The sequence below is a fragment of the Salmo salar genome, chromosome ssa11, assembly GCF_905237065.1.
Source record: "Salmo salar chromosome ssa11, Ssal_v3.1, whole genome shotgun sequence".
Taxonomy (NCBI): Eukaryota; Metazoa; Chordata; class Actinopteri; order Salmoniformes; family Salmonidae; genus Salmo; species Salmo salar.
In genome coordinates, this window is record NC_059452.1 from 5,261,848 (window position 1) to 5,283,515 (window position 21,668).

General features: G+C 41.1%; 1 protein-coding gene across 1 annotated transcript in view; it reads right to left on the minus strand.

Moving 5' to 3' along the window:
* LOC106561901 (low-density lipoprotein receptor-related protein 4-like) overlaps nt 1-20,401 on the minus strand; it is a 281,986-nt gene extending 261,585 nt beyond the window's left edge. Inside the window, 1 exon segment of the mRNA XM_014126232.2 lies at nt 20,098-20,401. Within this exon segment, the coding sequence (XP_013981707.2) occupies nt 20,098-20,152 (55 nt within the window). The 5' untranslated portion in view covers nt 20,153-20,401.
* Between the last annotated feature and the right edge of the window lie 1,267 nt (nt 20,402-21,668).

Genomic DNA, 21,668 nt, shown 5'->3' on the forward strand with positions numbered 1-21,668 from the left:
GTGCATGTCAGAGCAAAAACCAAGGAATTGTCTGTAGATTTCCGAGACAGGATTGTGTCGAGACATAGATCTGGGGAAGGGTGACAAAAAATGTCTGCAGCATTGAAGGTCCCCAAGAACACAGCAGCCTCCATTCTTAAATGGAAGAAGTTTGGAACCACCAACACTCTTCGTAGAGCTGGCAACCCGGCCAAATTGAGCAATCAGGGGAGAAGGGCCTTGGTCAGGGAGGTGACCAAGAAACAGATGGTCACTGACAGACCTCCAGAGTTCCTCTGTGGAGATGGGAGAACCTTCCTGAAGGACAACCATCTGTGCAGCACTCCACAAATCAGGCCGTTATGGTAGAGTGGTGGATACTGAAGCCACTCTTCAGTAAAAATGCACATGACAGCTTGCTTGGAGTTTGCCAAAATGCACCTAAAAGACTCTCAGACCATAAGAAACAAGATTCTCTGGTCTGATGAAATCAAGATTCAACTCCTTGGCCTGAATGCCAAGCGTCACATCTGAAGGAAACCTGGCACCATCCCTACGGTGAAGCATTGATGGTGGCAGCATCAGATGTTTTTCCATTGGCAGGGACTGGGAGACTAGTCAGGATCGAGGGAAAGATGTACAGAGATATCCTTGATGAAAACCTGCTCCAGAGGGCTCAGGACCCCAGACTGGGGTGAGGGTTCACCTTCAAACAGGACAACAACCCTAAGCACACAGTCAAGACAACGGAGGAGTGGCTTCGGGACAAGTCTCTGAATTACCTTGAGAGGCCCAGCCAGAGCCCGGACTTGAAGAGAGAGACCAGAAAATAGCTGTGCAGCGACGCTCCCCATCCAAGAGAAGAAATGGCAGAAACTCCCAATACAGGTGTGCCAAGATTGTAGTGTCATACCCAAAAAGACTTGAGGCTGTAATCGCTGCCAACAAAGTACTGAGTAAAGGGTCTGAATACTTATGCAAATGTGATAATTCCATTTTCTATTTGTCATACATTTGCAAAAAATTCTAAAAACCTGTTTTTGCTTTGTCATTATGGGGTATTGCGTGTAGATTGATAAGGAAGAATTTAATCAATTTTAAAATAAGGCTGTAACCTAACAAATGTGGTAAACATCAAGGGGTCTGAATACTTTCCGACCGCACGGTGTATTTATACTACCAATTCTGACTTTGCTTATCTTAATATTTCTATATTACTTAATTCCATTCTTTTACTTTTTAGATTTGTGTGTATTGTTGTGTACTGTAGATAGTACAGCACTGTTGGAGCTAGGAACAAAAGCAGATCACTACACCTGCTATAACATCTGCTAATTATGTGTATGTGACCAATACAATTTGATTAGATTTGCCAAGACATCTACCCAGGACAATGTTGGTTAGAGAACTGAACTTAGTTCAATTTGTTATCCATAATACAGTGCTTAGCATGACGGAGCTTTGTGATACATCACCACATCATCACTGTGATTCACAGGGGGAATGAAGTGCAATCTGAAATGCAAAGAAACCCTCCCGAGTAATGCAGCAGTTGTTGAGGCGTCACTACAGACCAGGGCTCGATCCCAGACTATGTCACAGCTGCCCGTGACCAGGGGACCCATGAGGCAGCGCACAATTGGCCCAGCGTCGTTCGGGTCAGGGGAGGGTTTGGCTGGCCAGGATTTCCTTGTCCCATCGACTCCTTGAGGCGGGCCGGGCGCCTGCTAGCCAACTTCGGTCGCCAGCTGTACGGTATTTCCTCCGACACATTGGTGCGGCTGGCTTCCCGGGTTAAGTGAGCAGTGTGTCAAGAAGCAGTGCTTGGCTGGACGCATGGCTCTCGACCTTCGCCTCTCCGAGACCGTATGGGAGTTGCAGCGATGGGACAAGACTGTAACTACCAATTGGGTATCACAAAATTGGTTAGAAAAAAGGGGTAAAAACTACAAATAACACTAATACAAAAATGCTAAGAAACATTTTTTTTTAAATGTGCACTCACTAGGCCTACTTATAGCCATGGAAATGTCAAGAACAATAGACGTGTTTATCATACACACACGGATACAACAGATACAATGTCTGTAAATGAGTTACAAGATATGGGGCTCATAGATTTCATAATTTTATGATAGAGTCAATAATCAAGCAAAGCATGACCTGAGACCTCCCTACCCAAAGATACCACAGTTGACGTTGACAACTTCACTCTGAAAGAACAGCAGACTTCACTATAAATAGGAGCAGGCTCATCCAAGGGGCCTTTGTTTACAGAGAGATATCGAATCTTATCTGGTTGGCATTTGGGAGTCAGTCAACCGCTGACATTTAGAATTTTGTCACAATTACTGCCAGGTCACAAATCAGAGCACAACATTAGCAACAGTTGTAGAGGCACATTTTTTGCCATTTTGTCAGATTAATCGATTAATGTCAGCAGAACGATACACTGCAGGCAACTGCTTGTGTGTGTGTGTGTACGAGAAAGAGAGAGACAGGGAGAGCGAGAGACAAGGAGAGAGAGCAACAAAGAGACAGAGAGACGCCTGCCATAGCCTAGTGTTTCTTTTAAAAGGTGTTCCCGGCGTGTCGGTGAGGTCCTCACACATTCCAGCCGGCAAGGCGGCTGTTCTGACATGTTGTAAACTAAGGTGTTAGTGGAAACTTGGATAAGAAAAAAATGACATCTTCCTGGTTGTCTGACAGGGGGTGGGGGTGTAGCCTAAAAATGCTAACAATCACAGCAAGGCACTTAATTGTTACCCAGAAACAAAAAAGCAACCCAGAAAAGGGCTAAAAATAGCCAACATTAACCTGTTGGGGCTAGGGGGCAGTATTTTCACGGCTGGATAAAAAAACGTACCCGATTTAATCTGGTTACTAATCCTACCCAGTAACTAGAATATGCATATACTTATTATACATGGATAGAAAACACCCTAAAGTTTCTAAAACTGTTTGAAGGGTGTCTGTGAGTATAACAGAACTCATTTGGCAGGCAAAACCCTGAGACATTTTCTGACAGGAAGTGGATACCTGATGTGTTGAATTACCTTTAAGCCTATGCCATTGAAACACACAGGGGCTTATTAATCTTTTGGCACTTCCTATTGCTTCCACTAGATGTCACCAGCCTTTACAAAGTGTTTTGAGTCTTCCACTGTGAGATCTGACCGAACAAGAGCCTTGGAACGGTGATGGCCGATTAGACTCTGGCGCGCGAGGTCATGTTGGGTACCCTCGTTCCAATACGTTTTAACCTGTTTAGGATAGGGGGCAGTATTGACACGGCTGGATAAAAAACATACCCGATTTAATCTGGTTACCACTCCTACCCAGTAACTAGAATATGCATATACTTATTACATATGGATAGAAAACACCCTAAATTTTCTAAAACTGTTTGAATGGTGTCTGTGAGTATAACAGAACTCAAATGGCAGGTCAAAACCTGAGAGATTCCTTTACAGGAAGTGGCCTGTCTGACCATTTCTTGAACTTGTTTTCCATCTCTATCATTTACTAAGGATCTCTGCTCTAACGTGACACTTCCCACGTCGTCCATAGGCGCTCAGAGCCCGGGAAAAAACAGAATGTCGTCATTCCAGCCCCAGGCTGAAACACATTATCGCCTTTCTCAAGTGGCCGATCAAGGGACACTGGCTTCTGCGCGTGACCCCGACCGCCCCGCCTTTGGGATTTTTTCCTCTGTTTGCCGAAAAGGAGATTCCCTGTCGGAATATTATCGCTTTTCACGAGAAAAATGTCGTAAAAATTGATTTTAAACAGCGGTTGACATGCTTCGAAGTACGGTAATGGAATACTTAGAATTTTATTGTCACGAATTGCGCCATGCGCGCGACACTTCTTTACTATTTCGGATAGTGTCTGGAACGCATCGAACAAAACGCCGCTATTCGGATATAACGATGGATTATTTTGGACCAAACCAACATTTGTTATTGAAGTAGCAGTCCTGGGTGTGTATTCTGACGAAGACAACAAAAGGTAATCAAACTTTTATAATAGTAAATATGATTATGGTGAGTGCTAAACTTGCCGGGTGTCTAAATAGCGAGCCCGTGATGCCTGGGCTATGTACTTAGAATATTGCAAAATGTGCTTTCACCAAAAAGCTATTTTAAAATCGGACATATCGAGTGCATAGAGGAGGTCTGTATCTATAATTCTTAAAATGATTGTTATGCTTTTTGTGAACGTTTATCGTGAGTAATTTAGTAAAATGTTAGCGAATTCCCCGGAAGTTTGCGGGGGGTATGCTAGTTCTGAACGTCACATGCTAATGTAAAAAGCTGGTTTTTGATATAAATATGAACTTGATTGAACAAAACATGCATGTATTGTATAACATAATGTCCTAGGGTTGTCATCTGATGAAGATCATCAAAGGTGAGTGCTGCATTTAGCTGTCTTCTGGGTTTTGGTGACATTATATGCTGGCTTGAAAAATGGGTGTCTGATTATTTCTGGCTTGGTACTCTGCTGACATAATCTAATGTTTTGCTTTCGTTGTAAAGCCTTTTTGAAATCGGACAGTGTGGTTAGATTAACGAGAGTCTTGTCTTTAAATGGCTGTAAAATAGTCATATGTTTGAGAAATTGAAGTAATAGGATTTTTAAGGTTTTGAAAATCGCGCCACAGGATAGCAGTGGCTGTTACGTAGGTGGGACGAATTCGTCCCGCCTAGCCTAGAGAGGTTAAAAGAGAATGCATTCGTCCACCTTGAATATTATTCATGTTCTGGTTAAAAAAGGCACTAATGATTTATGCTATACAACGTTTGACATGTTTGAACGAACGTAAATATATTTTTTCCCCTCGTTCATGAAGTGAAGTCCGGCGGGCTTAGATCATGTGCTAACAACACGGAGCTTTTTGGACATAAATGATGAGCTTTTTTGAACAAAACTACATTCGTTATGGACCTGGGATTCCTGGAAGTGACATCTGATGAAGAGAATCAAAGGTAATGGATTATTTACATAGTATTTTCGATTTTAAATCTCTCCAACATGGCCGCTTGTCTGTATCGCAAAGCGTATTTTTCTGGGCGCAGTGCTCAGATTATTGCAAAGTGTGATTTCCCAGTAAGGTTATTTTTAAATCTGGCAAGTCAATTGCGTTCAAGAGAGGTAAATCTATAATAATTCTTTAAATGACAATATAATATTTTACCAATGTTTTCTAATATTAATTATTTCATTTGTTGTGCTGACTTGACTGCCGGTTATTGGAGGGAAACGATTTCCTGAACATCAACGCCATAGTAAAACGCTGTTTTTGGATATAAATATGAACTTGATAGAACTAAAAATGCATGTATTGTCTAACATAATGTCCTAGGAGTGTCATCTGATGGAGATTGTCAAAGGTTAGTGCATCATTTTAGCTGGTTTTATGGTTTTGGTGACGCCTGTCTTTGAATTGACAAAATATTACACACAGCTATTGTCAATGTACTCTCCTAACATAATCTAACTTTATGCTTTCGCCGTAAAACCTTTTTGAAATCGGACAGATTAAGGAGAAGTTTATCTTTCAAAGGGTGTAAGATAGTTGTATGTTTGAAAAATTTGAATTTTGACATTTATTTGGTTTCAAATTTGCCGCTCTTGAAATGCACCTGCTGTTGATAGGGTGCACCACGGGTGGCACGCTAGCGTCCCACATAGCCCCAAGAGGTTAACATAAATCGACTGAGAAACAAGGCTCCTGAAATGTATAACTTGTTCAGATTACATTCATATACCGGCCATCTGTGAAATTCACTTAGATAATTCATTTAATGATACAGTGGTAGCAATATATGTTTATAACATCTACAGAAAAGACAGGAATGTCAATGGAGGAGGTGATATATAAACTCAGCAAAAAAAGAAACGTCCCTTTTTCAGGAGCCTGTCTTTCAAAGATAATTCATAAAAATCTAAATAACTTCACAGATCTTCATTGTAAAGGGTTTAAACACTGTTTCCCATGCTTGTTCGACGAACCATAAACAATTAATGAACATGAACCTGTGGAACGGTCGTTAAGACACTAACAGCTTACAGACAGGTAGGCAATTAAGGTCACAGTTATGGACACTAAAGAGGCCTTTCTACTGACTCTGAAAAACACCAAAAGAAAGATGCCTAGGGTCCCTGCTCATCTGCGTGAACATGCCTTTGGCATGCTGCAAGGAGGCATGAGGACTGCAGATGTGGCCAGGGCAATAAATGTCAATGTCCGTACTGTGAGAGGCCTAAGACAGCGCTACAGGGAGACAGGATGGACAGCTGATCATCCTCGCAGTGGCAGACCACGTGTAACAAACACCTGTACAGGATCGGTACATCCGAACATCAGGTACAGGATGGCAACAACAACTGCCCAAGTTACACCAGGAACACACAATCCCTCCATCAGTGCTCAGACTGTCCGCAATAGGTGGAGAGAGGCTGGACTGAGGGCTTGTAGGCCTGTTGTAAGGCAGGTCCTCACCAGACATCACAGGCAACAACGTTGCCTATGGGCACAAACCCACTGTCGCTGGAAAAGACAGGACTGGCAAAAAAGTGCTCTTCACTGACGAGTCGCGGTTTTGTCTCACCGGGGGTGATGGTCGGATTTGCGTTTATCGTCGAAGAAATGAGCATTACACAGAAGCCTGTACTCTGGAGTGGGATCAATTTGAAGGTGGAGGGTCCGTCATGGTCTGGGGCGGTGTGTCACAGCATCATCGGACTGAGATGGTTGTCATTGCAGGCAATCTCAACGCTGTGCGTTACAGGGGAGACATCCTCCTCCCTTATGTGGTACCCTTCCTGCAGGCTCATCCTGACATGACCCTCCAGCATGAGAATGCCACCAGCCATACTGCTCGTTCTGTGCGTGCAAGACAGGAATGTCAGTGTTCTGCCATTTCCAGCGAAGAGCCGGGATCTCAATCCCATTGAGAACGCCTGGGACCTGTTGGATCAGAGGGTGAGGGCTAGGGCCATTCCCCCCAGAAATGTCCGAGAACTTGCAGGTGCCTTGGTGGGAGAGTGGGGTAACATCTCACAGCAAGAACTGGCAAATCTGGTCAGTCCATGAGGAGGAGATGCACTACAGTACTTAAAACCTCTTCAGCGTCTCATCCCGTCAGCGGGATCAAAATCCAGCGAAAAATCATATCGCCATTAGCATAACAAAATTTTATAATTAGAAAAAAAAGAATTACTTTTTATTTTTTTTCGTTTTATAGATACACCTCTCCTGAATCGACCCACGTCGTCCGATTTCAAAAAGGTTTAACAGGAAAAGCAAATCATTAGATTATGTTAGAGGAGTCCATCGTAAAAAGCAGCCACATAGCCATTTTCCGACCAAACACATGCATCACAAATAACCAAAAAACAGCTAAATGCAGCACTAACCTTTTACAAACTTCATCAGATGACACACCTAGGACATCATGTTACACAATGCATGCATTCTTTTGTTCAATAAAGTTCATATTTATATATGAAAACAGCATTTTACATCGGCGTCTGACGTTGACTAACTATTTTCCCGTCAAAAGCATCCGATGAAACAGTGCTACAATTTACTGAATTACTATTCGAAAACATGTTTAAAATGTAATATTGTCATTCTAAGATTTATAGATGAATATCTCTTGAAAGCACCTGTCATACCAGATTTTAAAATAACTTTACTGGGTAATCACACTTAGCGATAAAAGGGGATGCGATACTCAGAAAATGAGCTAGTAAATACAGCTCGGCGCCATCTTGGAACAATCGCATATCACATCTAATGTTGTATAATATTGTCAATAATCCCTTACCTTTAGTTGTCTTCATCAGAAAGCACTTCCAGGAATCCCAGGTCCACAACAGATGTATTTTCGGTCGAAAAAGTCCATCCTTTATGTTCCATTAGCTTGCTGATGTTAGTGCGTCCGAAGGGCGTATCCAACTAATCTGCCTTGCGCGCCACAGTGGTTTCGAAATAATATTTTTTTTTCACATTTAGGTTCGTTCAAACATGTCAAACTTTGTATAACATAAATCTTCAGAGCCTGTTTCAACAAGAGAGCCAATAAGATTCGAGGGGGACGATTTCAATGTGTTTCAAAACGTTTCCAAAGGTGGGGGTAGACAGGGCCGCCGACGTCATAATGGTGATGGCCCTCCCGCTGTGACCAATTTCCAACGCGTCTCATTCACTGAGTTTCGACAGTAGAAGGATCAAAACACTTTGTAAAGACTGGCGACATCTTGTGGAAGCAATAGGAAGTGCTCAATAAACGATATCTCACGGTGTGAATTATAGGCGACGACGTGAAGTTGAGTCCACAATTCAGAATTCCACTTCCTGGTTCAATCGGTCTCGGGGTTTTGACTGCCATATGAGTTCTGTTATACTCACAGACACCATTGAAACAGTTTTAGAAACTTTAGGGTGTTTTCTATCCACAGGTATTAATTATATGCATATCCTAGCTTCTGAGTCTGATTAGTAGGCCGTTGAAAATGGGCACGAATTTTTTCCAAAATGCGCTGTGGCGCCCCCTATCCTAGGGTAACGTCAAGAGGTTAATGCAGCTGTTTGGCCAAACCAGATACTGACTGTTACTTTAGATTTTGACCCATGGGACCACACAGCCGTCATACCGTTCAGGAAGGAGACGTGTTCTGTCTCCTAGAGATGCTGACTTGTTGTCGAGGGTGCTGACTTGTTGCACCCTCGACAACTACTGTGATTATTATTATTTGACCATGCTGGTCATTTATGAACATTTGAACATCTTGGCCTGTTCTGTTATAATCTCCACCCGGCACAGCCAGAAGAGGACTGGCCACCTCTCAAAGCCTGGTTCCTCTCTAGTTTTCTTCCTAGGTTTTGGCCTTTCTAGGGAGTTTTTCCTAGCCACCGTGCTTCTACACCTGCATTGCTTGCTGTTTGGGGTTTTAGGCTGGGTTTCTGTACAGCACTTTGAGATATCAGCTGATGTAAGAAGGGCTATATAAAAACATTTGATTTGATTTGATTTAGAGATGAAGGTACTTTGGTGTGAAAAGTGCAAATCAATCCCAGAACAGCAGCAAAGGACCTTGTGAAGATGCTGGAGGAAATGGGTACAAAAGTATCGATATCCACAGTAAAATGACTCCTATATCGACATAACCTGAAAGGCCGCTCAGCAAGGAAGAAGCCACTGCTCCAAAACCGACATAAACAAGCCAGACTACGGTTTGCAACTGCACATGTGGACAAATATCGCACTTTTTGGAGAAATGTCCTCTGGTCTGATGAAACAAAAATATAACTGTTTGGCCATAATGACCATCGTTATGTTTGGAGGATAAAGAGGGAGGCTTGCAAGCCGAAGAACACCATCCCAACCGTGAAGCACAGGGGTGGCAGCATCATGTTGTGGGGGTGCTTTGCTGCAGGAGGGACTGGTGCACTTCACAAAATAGATTGCGTTATGAGGAATTGAAAATCATGTGGATATATTGAAGCAGCATGTCAAGACATCAGTCAGGAAGTTAAAGCTTGGTCGCAAATGGGTCTTTCTAATGGACAATGACCTCAAGCATACTTCCAAAGTTGTGGCAAAATGGCTTAAGGACAACAAAGTCAAGGTATTGGAGTGGCCATCACAAAGCCCTGACCTCAATCCTATAGAAAATGTGTGGGCAGAACTGAAAAAGCATGTGTGAGCAAGGTAGGCCTACAAACCTGACTCAGTTACACCAGCTCAGTCAGGAGGAATGGGCCAAAATTCCCCCAAATTATTGTGGGAAGTGTGTGGAAGGCTACCTGAAACATTTGACCCAAGTTAAACAATTTAAAGGCAATGCTACCAAATACTAATTGAGTGTATGTAAACTTCTGACCAACTGGGAATGTGAGGAAAGAAATACATGTCAGGAATTGTGAAAAACTGAGTTTAAATGTATTTGGCTAAGGTGTATGTAAACTTCTGACTTCAAAGTTTCAGGTCACTTAGAAATGTCCTTGTTTTTGAAAGAAAAACTAATTTTTGCCCATTTAAAATAACATTAAATTGATCAGAAATACAGTGTAGACATTGTTAAAGTAGTAAATGACTATTGTATCTGGAAACGGCTGACTTTTAATGGAATATCTACATAGGCGTACAGAGGCCCATTATCAGCAACCATCACTCCTGTGTTCCAATGGCACGTTGTATCCAAGTTTATCATTTTAAAAGGCTAATTGATCATTAGAAAACCCTTTTGCAATTATGTTAGCACAGCTTAAAACTGTTGTCCTGATTAAAGAAGTAATAAAACTGGCCTTCTTTAGACTAGTTGAGTATCTGGAGCATCACCATTTGTGGGTTAAATTACAGGCTCAAAATGGCCAGCAACAAAGAACTTTCTTCTGAACCTCGTCAGTCTATTCTTGTTCTGAGAAACGATGGCTATTCCATGAAAGAAATTGCCAAGAAACTGAAGATCTCATACAACGCTGTGTACTACTCCCTGGTTAGAGCACAAACTGTCTCTAACCAGAATAGAAAGAGGAGTGGGAGGCCCCGGTGCACAACTGGGAAAGATGACAAGTACATTAGAGTGTCTAGTTTGAGAAACAGATGGCTCACAAGTCCTCAACTGGCAGCTTCATTAAATACATTAACCATGTGTGTTCTCTTGTTTTGTACTATTCTGTAGTTTCAACCCAATGATTCGTCTGACAAACAAAGAACTTGTGTACAGCAGACAGAGGCATGGATCAGAGCTGGCGAGACATTCAGTGACATCAAGAGATATGCTGGACCCTATGTCAGAGAGGTGTTTTTGGGACCACATCGTGTCTATTGTCCTGCTAATAGCCCTTGTGAAAACATGTTTTCAAAAGGCCTCCAGGACTGACAGAGAAGTCCCTTACTTTTCCCCCTGCCACTAGCCTCTTCCATTTATTCCCATAGTAATTTGTTATGGTTTGCATTGAAAATGAGGGCATGAACTGGATCAAGATGCCAGCAGAGTAAGTAGACCTTTATGCAGTAAAATAAAGGTTAAATAAAAAACCTACAACACTTTGAACAGCAAATTACTCAACACTAGTGAGACTCATGTCGCCTACGGTAGGCCTACACTATATCTAGAAGAAGAGAAAAATCTCTTCATGCAGGTCTCCTGATTTAAACCCGATCGAACTTGTTGCAACTAAAATGTAGTTGAAATAAACATCTGCATGTTTGTCTGGCATGGATTGTGACTCCATCTCGTTCCTCGCCCTCTTCAACTCTGCCAATGCCGCATGACTCTCCGCCAATGACGTGACTCTCTGCCAATAATACAATTTAGAGGATTGGAGGATTCTAAATTAATATCTAAGGGGAATTTTTCATTAGGGCAAATCTGGTCTGTGAGAATACCTAAGAAGCTTTTATATAATTATAATGCAAGGTTAATAATAAAACCGCTTTGGAAATAAGGATGCATTATGAAAGGAAAATGACTCACGCAAGAGACGCTGGTATATATTTTTATTCATCACAATTTTCTTCAACCAATTTTGGTCTCTAATACAGAGCCGACAGACAAGTTCCTTACTTTAATTTTTTTTACTGAAATTGCAACCAACTTTCTATGGCTAGTTTAAAAAAAATAACAATATTTTGGAGATAACCGAAAGTGAGCAATTGTAATCTGAATAAAGGGAAAAGGGCCATTCTTGAACATAGGGTGAGACAATCTTACAAATTTTTAAATAAAGCCAGTTGGTTATTTCGAATGATTTTTTTCTGTTTTTAGAGGGAGAGAAACCAAAATACCACCATGCCTATTTTTGGGAAAATCGTCAGTCCACATGTCAAGTGTAATTCCCCCATTGTATTGACCCAAGTTCTCTCTTAACTCCAGGACCACCGTCAGTTTTTGTTGTTGTTGCCTAGTGCAGGACTCTATTGCCAGAGGAGAGACTCTCAGACTGAAAAGAACGCGGTAGTTTAGACTACCGCGTTCTAACTCCCCCTTGTGATAGTGTGGTGCAATTACAGAATGCCACCATCTACCACAAACGGTCGGAGCATAAGCTCATAACTTTTAAAGGAAGAACCACTGTATATACACACAAATATATATTCAGTCATATTCTAGTAACGCTTAGAGATGATCTAGTGTCAAATGCTGTTGAAGTAATATGGCTACAGGTTCACCTGCCTCACCTAAAGCCCATTCTTGTGGGAAGCTGCTATAGACCACCTAGTGCTAACAGTCAGTATCTGGATAATAGGTGTAAAATGCTTGATAATGCATGTGATATCAACAGAGAGGTATACTTTCTGGGTGACCTAAATATTGACTGGCTTTCAACAAGCTGCCCACCCAAGAAAAAGCTTTGAACTGTAACCAGTGCCTGCTACCTGTCAACCTACTAGGGTACTTACAAACAGCACAGGAATGATATCATCCACATGTATTGATCACATCTTTACTAATGCTGCAGAAATCTGCTCTAAAGCAGTATCCACACCCATCGGATGTAGTGATCATAATATAGTAGCTATATCTAGGAAAACCAAAGTTCCAAAAGCTGGGCCAAAAATAGTGTATAAGATATCATACTAAAGGTTCTGTAGTGATTCCTATGTTCAAGGTTTAAAGAATATTTACTGGTCTGTTGTGTATGAAGAGGACAAAACGCCACCCTTGACACTTCTTCCATTGACTAATAAGCATGCACCCATTAACAAAATTATTGTAAAAACTGCTAAATCCCTGTGGATAGATGAAGAATAAAAAAAAGGGTATGGTTGATAGGGGCTGCACAGCCGATTTGGCATACGTACTATAAATTGAGAAATCATGTGACTAAACTGGACCAAAAAAAAGTGTACTATTAAAACAAAGATAAATTATATAAAGAATGATAGTAAAAACTTTGGAGCACCTTAAATGAAATTTGGGGGAAAAAGCAAACTAAGCTCCAACCATTGAGGCTGATCATCACAAAACCCTGTAAAATTTCTAACTACTTTAATGACTTTTTCATTGGCAAGATTAGCAAATTTAGGCATGACATGCCAACAAACTCTCACATCTATGCATAGCTGACCAAATTATGAAAGAAAAGCATTGTTATTCAAATTATCAAAGCTTGATGATTAGTTGATTATTTGTGTAGTGCTAGGGCAAAAACAAATGTGCATCCCTTAGGGTCACGAGGACACAGTTTGGGAAACACTACTGTAGGCTTAGATTGAAGCGATGGCAAATATGAGTGCTGCTCAGAATTAAGATTCAAAGATGTCTGCAGAAACAATGGGTTGTCAGCGATGACATGGCACCTTGAGTTTGAAATAATCTATTTTGTTTTTTGAACTACAGTAAGTGAAGTCGATTTACACCCGGTAATGGAATTACATCATGCGTCCCTGATCTGTACTACACAGAAATGCATAATTATGGATATGAATGTCAGTCTCTTCATGTTTCACAAGTTTGGACATCAATGCGCAGCAGAGCACAGTACAATACAGCACAGCAAAGGAGGGTACAGTACAGTAGGGTACAGTAGAATTCAGTACAGTAGAGCAGCGGTCCCCAACCTCCGGGCCGCGGACCGGTACCGGTCCGTGGGTCATTTGGTACTGGGCCGCAGAGAAAGAATAAATAACTTACATTATTTCCGTTTTATTTATTATCTGAGTCTGAACAATGTTTTATTTAAAAAAATGACCGGATTCCCTCTGTTACATCCGTCTATGACTCACTCTTGACGCTTGTCTCGGTCACGTGATACGTTGGATTTGTGGGGACTGCGTGTGAACAGAGGTATATTTGACATGTTTCAAACAGTCGCGGGGATTTTGGAAGAGACTGAGCCCGAGCCTTCATTGTCCCAGCTGGTGCACGATCACCTGTCTTTGCTTTTAAAAGAGTTTGAGCGCTACTTCCCAACCACAAAAGACCCACGAACTGCCAAGGAATGGATCCGCGACCCATTTGTCAACAAACCAGGTGAATCCAGCATGTCTATGCAAGAAGATCAACTGCTGGAGATCGCAAATGATGGCGGCCTTAAAAGTATGTATGTTCGAGACAACAACTCTGCCGGGGTTCTGGATTAAAGTCACGGCAGAATACCCTGAGATCGCCACAACAGCACTGAAAACCCTGTTGCCATTTCCGACATCCTATTTGTGTGAAGTGGGATTTTCTGCAGTGACAGCAACCAAAACAAAATTACGGAGTAGAGTGGACATAAGCAACACACTTCGGGTGTCATTGTCTCCCATTACCCCTAGATGGGACCGTCTCGTTGCAGAGAAACAAGCTCAGGGCTCCCACTGATTTAGCATTATGGTGAGTTGTATTTTTCATGCACTTTATATTTGTTTTTGTGTTGTATCTTATTTTTAAGGCATGTTTAAACGTTACCATAGCGACCAGAGAGTGTTAGGGGGCAGAGAGGATGTTACTCATGTTATGTTGTTGGTGTGATGTTACGAGGACGCTGCTAATAAAGTTGCATACGAGTACACAGTGGATTCACGTTTATTATTATATTTAAAAAATACCCGTTTTTATGCCGGTCGTATCATTTTAATTTGTGTATTTATCCGCCACACCTTAAAGGCCGGTCCGTGAAAATATTTTCTGACATTAAACCGGTCCGTGGCCCAAAAAAGGTTGGGGACCGCTGCAGTAGAGTATAGTTCAGTACAGTACAACAAACTGTACTCTGCTCTACTCACTGTACAGTACAATCTACTGTGCTCTACTCACTGTACTAACTTGTGAAACATACGTCTATGATAACAGCTAGTTTTCAGGTTCCATATCCCTCCCATTAGGCTCGTCCAATTAGGCCCCTCACTCAGACCAGTTCCAGACAGTCCTAGGCAAAATTCTTGCTTGAGAAATTGATCTTTGCTAAGAAGGTATTTTTGTTTTCAATTAAAATGGTCAAAAAGGGTGGACTGACCAAATATCAACTACTTTTCAACATCCATGGACATACGATGTTGATCGGTGCTCAGTGGGAGAGGATTCTGGTTACAGTAAATGGAGAGGGGGCTCATGGGTTAGTGGCAATAAGTGCTGGAGCTCCAGTGGTAAGAGTGTGGTTAGAGAGTTAGACTAGTAACCGAAAGGTTGCAAGATCGAATCCCCGAGCTGACAAGGTAAAAATCTATTGTTCTGCCCCTGAACAAGGCAGTTAACCCATTGTTCCTAGGCCGTCATTGAAAATAAGAATTTGTTCTTAACTGACTTACCTAGTTAGATAAAGGTAAATAAAAAAAATAAAAAACTTGAGATAGATGGATGGGTTGTCCAAACTGACATTTAACACTCCAGACGACAGAAAGAAAACAGTTATGAGTTGACCATAACAGTATGCCAGTGGAAGGGAGGACAGAGGCAGTGTGGTTTGTGACTATTATGACTTCACAGCGTAGCAAATTGAGTTGTAGTAATTATATTAATGATTCTTTTGTAATTTCGTTACTAATTTGGTAACGGAATTATGGTTGGGCGGTATGCAGATCTTCATATCGTCATACTGTCAACCTGGGATTTATGATACTATCGGCTTAGTTCACAAGGGTGCGCCAAAAAAATGCAAAAAAGACAATTGGGAGTCTACCAGAATGCTAACGAAATTAGCACAATTAATAGCGAATTTCCATGGAGACTGCTTGTTAAATATGCTAATGAGCGAGACGAAAATAAATGAATTGCAAAGACAGGCAATCCAGCTCATAAAGTTATACATATATAGGTAGGAGCTAGCGAATTTCATTTTTGGTGATTTAAAAGTGAATGTGAACAAGAGACATTGTGCAAATTAACTACAGTATTTCTGATACCTTTAGGACTTTTTCTGGTAGATGTTTTCTAAGACCACTTTTCCATCTGTTTATCTAGAAAACAAAGCCTTTAATTATACTTAATTTTTAAGATGGAATATGGTTGAAAAATGTATCTATGCCTTCATTTCCCAAAAATAGACTCTTAGCTTTCATTTGACACCCAATTTGATATGGTCCCCAAAATGTCATATGTTGGTGCTCAAGGTTCCTTCTCGATGGAAATGCCCGGAAGCAAAAGTAATTCCATTACCTTTTACTGAATTAAACAGCTGACCAATCACCCTGCTACCGACCCTTAGTAAACTTTAAAAAAAATAGTATTTGTCTTTGACCACATACAATGCTTTTTCATAGTAAACAAATGAACAACTGACTTTCAGCACTTTCACACTTACACAAATGACTGATGATTGCCTGAAAGAAATTGATAATGAGAAGAATGTGGAAGCTGTTTTATTAGACTTCATTGCAGCTTTTGACATTATCAATCATAGTCTGCTGCTGGAAAAACATGTGTTATGGCTTTACATCCTCTACAATGTCGTGGATCAAGAGTTACCTATAACAGAAGAGCAGGTGTTGTTTAATGGATTCCTCTCTAATATAAACCAGGTAGTGTCTGGCATACTTCAAGGCAGCCGTGGTGGCCCCTTACTTTTCTCTATTTTTACAAAGGTATGTGGACACCCCTTCAAATTAGTGGATTTGGCTATTTCAGCCACACCCATTGCTGACAGGTGTATAAAATCGAGCACACAGCCATGCAATCTACATAGAGCTCAGTGACGTTCAACATGGCACTGTCATAGGATGCCACCCTTCCAACAAGTCAGTTTGTCAAATTTCTGCCCTGCTAGAGCTGCCCCGGTCAACTGTAAGAGATGTTATTGTGAAGAGGAAACGTCTAGGAGCAACAACATCTCAGCTGCGAATTGGTAGGCCACACAAGCTCACAGAACGGCACCGCTGAGTGCTGAAGCGCGTAGCATGTAAAAATTGTCTGTCCTTGGTTCCAACACTCACTATCGAGTTCCAAACTGCCTCTGGAAACAACGTCTGCACAATAACTTTTCGTCTGCAGCTTCATGAATACCCAATTCCTTGGCCGAGTACCTGCACACAAGCTTAAGATCACCGTGCGCAATGCCAATCGTGGGCTGGAGTGGTGTAAAGCTCGCCACCATTGGACTCTGGAGCAGTGGAAACGCGTTCTCTGGATTGATTAATCACGCTTCTCCATCTGGCAGTATGACGGACAAATCTGGGTTCGGCGGATGCCAGGAGAACGCTACCTGCCCCAATGCATAGTGCCAACTGTAAATTTAGGTGGAGGAGGAATAATGGTCTGGGGCTGTTTTTCAATATCAGTGCCCAACCTCAATAATTCTCATAGCTGAATGAAAGCAAGTCCCCACAGCAATGTTCCAACATCTAGTGGAAAGCCTTCCCAGAAGAGTGAAGGCTGTTGTAGCAGAAAAAGGGGGAGCAACTCCATATTCATGCCCACGATTTTGGAATGAGATGTTTGACAAGCAGGTGTCCACATAGTTTTGGATATACACTACATGACCAAAAGTAAAATAATTGTATTTGGGACAAAACATTCACTAAACCTAGGGCTGACACCAGTCTGATTTGCACCTGTCTCAGTGGACTAATCCATTGAGGAGGCCGTGGGGATGCCATGGTCCTAAAAGAAGGGGAGTGTGGCTAAGATGCACAAAGAAAGCCTTCCGGAGAGAGACAATCTGGCCGGCGTGCAAATGTAGGCCTATAAATGTGCCCATTTGGGAATGTCTGATAGTATTTCACCCTGACTAATGAGCTATGGAACTTCTCAAAATATTTTTTCTTTACCTCCAAACAGCAAGTAAACAAAGTCTGTTTTTAGAATCCATTGAGAATGACAATAGTTCCTCAATGTATTTGAAAAATATGTTCAGCTCTCTCACTTTCGATTACCCCTCTGCATGAAAGGGAAAAATGTAATGCCCTGATCCAATGAAAACATCATAAAATACCTGATAACGTCTTATCCCTTGCAAAATAGCCTACAGCTGTGTCTGTCCCAAGCTCACTGGCGTGGGAAATTCTGAGGGCCCAGAACATTTCATACAACATGGCAAGTTTGCTAGCGCGGTCGGGCCGGACACAGTTGATAGTTGATACAATGTTTCAAGTTCGTTGCAGACAGGCCATGCATAGCCAATGTGATTTATAGGCTATGTATTCTTATCAGGATATTTTCTACCTGCAGGCTGCAATGTTTATATTTGTTGGCTTTATGTAGGATATTTTTACATAGTTGGCAATGGCAATAGATTTGTATCATTTTCATGTAGATTTGGATAGAATTTAGATTAACCACATGATAATGATTTTGAAATACAAAGACTATTATAAATTAAACTTTTGCATGAATATGCATATGAAAATCACAACTTGTACGCAGATCGGTTGAAATGGTAAGATGATTTGGCACTCCAAATGGAAAAGGTTGCCAACCCCTGGTGCAGTCTATTACTGCACAGTAACGTCAGAATCTGCGAATGCCAGCCGGGAATAGTTTTTTTTCTTCTGGTTAGGCCATCTTGATCTCTGGCTCCCTCGTGTAATTTGTATGTTTTAATTATTTAATCAAACAGCATGATTAAAGCATCAGACAATCTCAGTACATATAATTTATTTATTAAAACACATAGGGTGTGGCTAGATGGAAAAATACATTGTTGAAAATTTTGACCAATTGATTGGTCCAAAGAAAAAGACGACTCTCAGTCTACAAAGATGTTTTGTAGTCAGGGACAGCCCTACCTAAACCTTAACTAAATATTGTACTGGATAATGTGGCAATTGAGCAAGTTGAGGAGTCTAAACTGCTTGGTGTAACCCTACATTGTAAACTGACATGGTCAAAACATATTGGGAGGAGGTCTGTCCGTGATAAAGCGCTGCTCTGATTTCTTGACATCACAATCAACAAAACATGTCCTACAGGCCCTAATTTTATCAGACCTGGACTACTGCCCAGTCATATGGTCAAGTGCCACAAAGAATGGCAAACAGTTGGCCCAGAACAGAGCAGCACGGCTGCCCCTTAAATGTACACAAAGAGCTAAAATCAATGACATGCATGTACATCTCTCCTGGCTCAAAGTAGAGGAGAGATTGACTGCATTACTACTTGTCTTTGTGAGAAGTATTGACGTGTTGAAAGCACCGAACTGTCTGTTTAAACACCTAACACACAGTTCAGACACCCATACATAACCCACAAGACCATAACAGACTATGGGAAACACACACAACACCTCATGGCACAATGTGGACTGTGACACACACACAGTAATATTGGTGTATTGTAAACATTATATTGTACATTTGTACTAATAGCGTAATAACGTAATACATGTATTGTATAATGAATTGTTTTTTTTATGATGTAGGCCTAATTGTTTTAATCCTGTTTGGACCCCAGGAAGAGTAGCTGCCGCCTTCGCAGCAGCTAATGGGAATCCTAATAAATGCAAATACATTATATTCTGTAGAAGGTTAAATATGAGACATGATAAACATGTCCCTCATCCAGACATCCACAGTCATATGATCGGTATGCGGCTGATTGCACGTGTAAGCTTCTGCAGTTTTAAATAGCGGCTGTCCGGAAGCGAAGGCGAGTTGTAGACGTGCACACTCGCGTTAAATTAAACCTGTGCCGAGGATGAGTAGATCCATGCCAAGGATTTCATCCATGCTCAAGTATAGCATAGTGGCAATGTGTAAACCGCAAACAAAAACATGGACAGACTGTAAACAATGCGAGGGATGCAGAAAAAAAGTCTGCAATAGCCTACAATAGGCTATTTATTGGTAATTCAAAAACAAGCAGGAAATATCACTATTTCACTAGTGGCCTAAAACATATGTATTTGCCTTAGGCATGTTTGTTTTGTCACATTGTTAGGCTATAAAAGGCTACTGTGATGCCTGATTGACAGACCTATCAGTCTTTGTGCAATGAGATCCATTATTCAGATTGCATTTTGATAGGGCTGCATCATGTCACATAAAAACAAGTTATTCCCCGTATTATTCTGTCTAAATCTATGCAAAACATTAACTTATGTTGTTATGAAACGCATGCGTATTTCATAGCAATGGACTAGAATTGAAAGCTGAAAGAAAACGACACAGAAGAAAATTAAACAGTGGGTCTAAGATTCGAAGACGTGTTAAAGACGCGATGACATGTTAAAATGCAACTTACCTTGACTGCGAAGAAAGAAAGTTATCATGCTACACAGCACCACAGAGACCTGCATCTTTGATCGCTTTCTCGGTCTGTCTTTTTCTCTCTTATTTGCTGCAAATATTTCGTTATTATCGCAATATCAAAGAATAACCTTCAAATCAACAAAGACTGGACTCATAACTATATCCATAGCATGGCTGTATGTTGGTCTTTAGTCCCATCTGATACGACGAGCCAAAGTTAAAGTTTTGTTCTGTGACCAGGCACATACGGTCTTCAACATGTTGTGCTGTGCTCTAGATCCGATGCTGGAGTGACCAAAAAGAGCATTGGACGGTACCAAACGCTACAAGGGGGAGGTTCAGTTAGAACGCGCAACGTTTCGACAGGAAAAACGGACAAGCGAGTGCATTTTACTTTGATATAAGATACATTTTCACTTCAGCAACAGTATTTCGGTGTGTGAGTCCTCCTAAATGCAACTTTGTTCCCTAAGCGAACACTATATTGTTGCAAATCAACCCAGTGATTTGGAGTTTGCATTGCCCTTGGTTTCTCCTCGTTGTGTCATTTCTAAAGTTACAATGTATTTTTAAAGGTTGGTGGTCAACAAATCAAAGGGTCCTTTCTAATACCTAGAAAGGATCTGGACGCATGAGTAGCCTAACTATGAGCACCTTTTGCAGTGCATGTTTCTCTCGGTTGAAAATGCAGACTAAAACTTGAGGCTATGGGAAATCTGGTCACCTTCCATTTCGATGTTGCCAAAAGGATTGCAACCTCAAAATGGTCAGGAACCGGTAGGCTCTAGGAAGTTTGGAAGTCATATGCAGCATGTTGCAATACCACACACACAATGTTTAGCGTGGATGGACATTTAGCAGTTCAGCCCGGAAGGCAAAAGCTGCATGCGTAGGGTATAAACTGAACTCCATGGTGAAGAATGTTTATGATTAACTCTATTGAGTTGAGCAGTGACGAGGGTTTGTGGAATTCATATGGAGCCAGATAGCTGCCAAAAGATTGAGCATACGTATCAGGTATCATTAGGATCGTAAGAAGTAAATTGTTATGATTATAAGAAAAGCCATGCGTGAAACATGAAACGTAACCGTTAAATTAGATCTTTAAACTATTACGATTATTCAATTCTTACATCTCCCTTTACCCAGTTACAGATCTTTTTTATATTTATTTATCCTTTATTTAACAAAGCAAGTCAGTTAACTTCTCTAGGGCCCGTGGCGCGTTATTCAAATACCTTAGAAATGCTATTACTTCAATTTCTCAAACATATGACTATTTTACACCATTTTAAAGACAAGACTCTCGTTAATCTAACCACACTGTCCGATTTCAAAAAGGCTTTACAACAAAAGCAAAACATTAGATTATGTCAGCAGAGTACCCAGCCAGAAATAATCAGACACCCATTTTTCAAGCTAGCATATAATGTCACATAAACCCAAAATGCAGCTAAATGCAGCACTAACCTTTGATGATCTTCATCAGATGACACCCCTAGGACATTATGTTATACAATACATGCATGTTTTGTTCAATCAAGTTCATATTTATAACAAAAA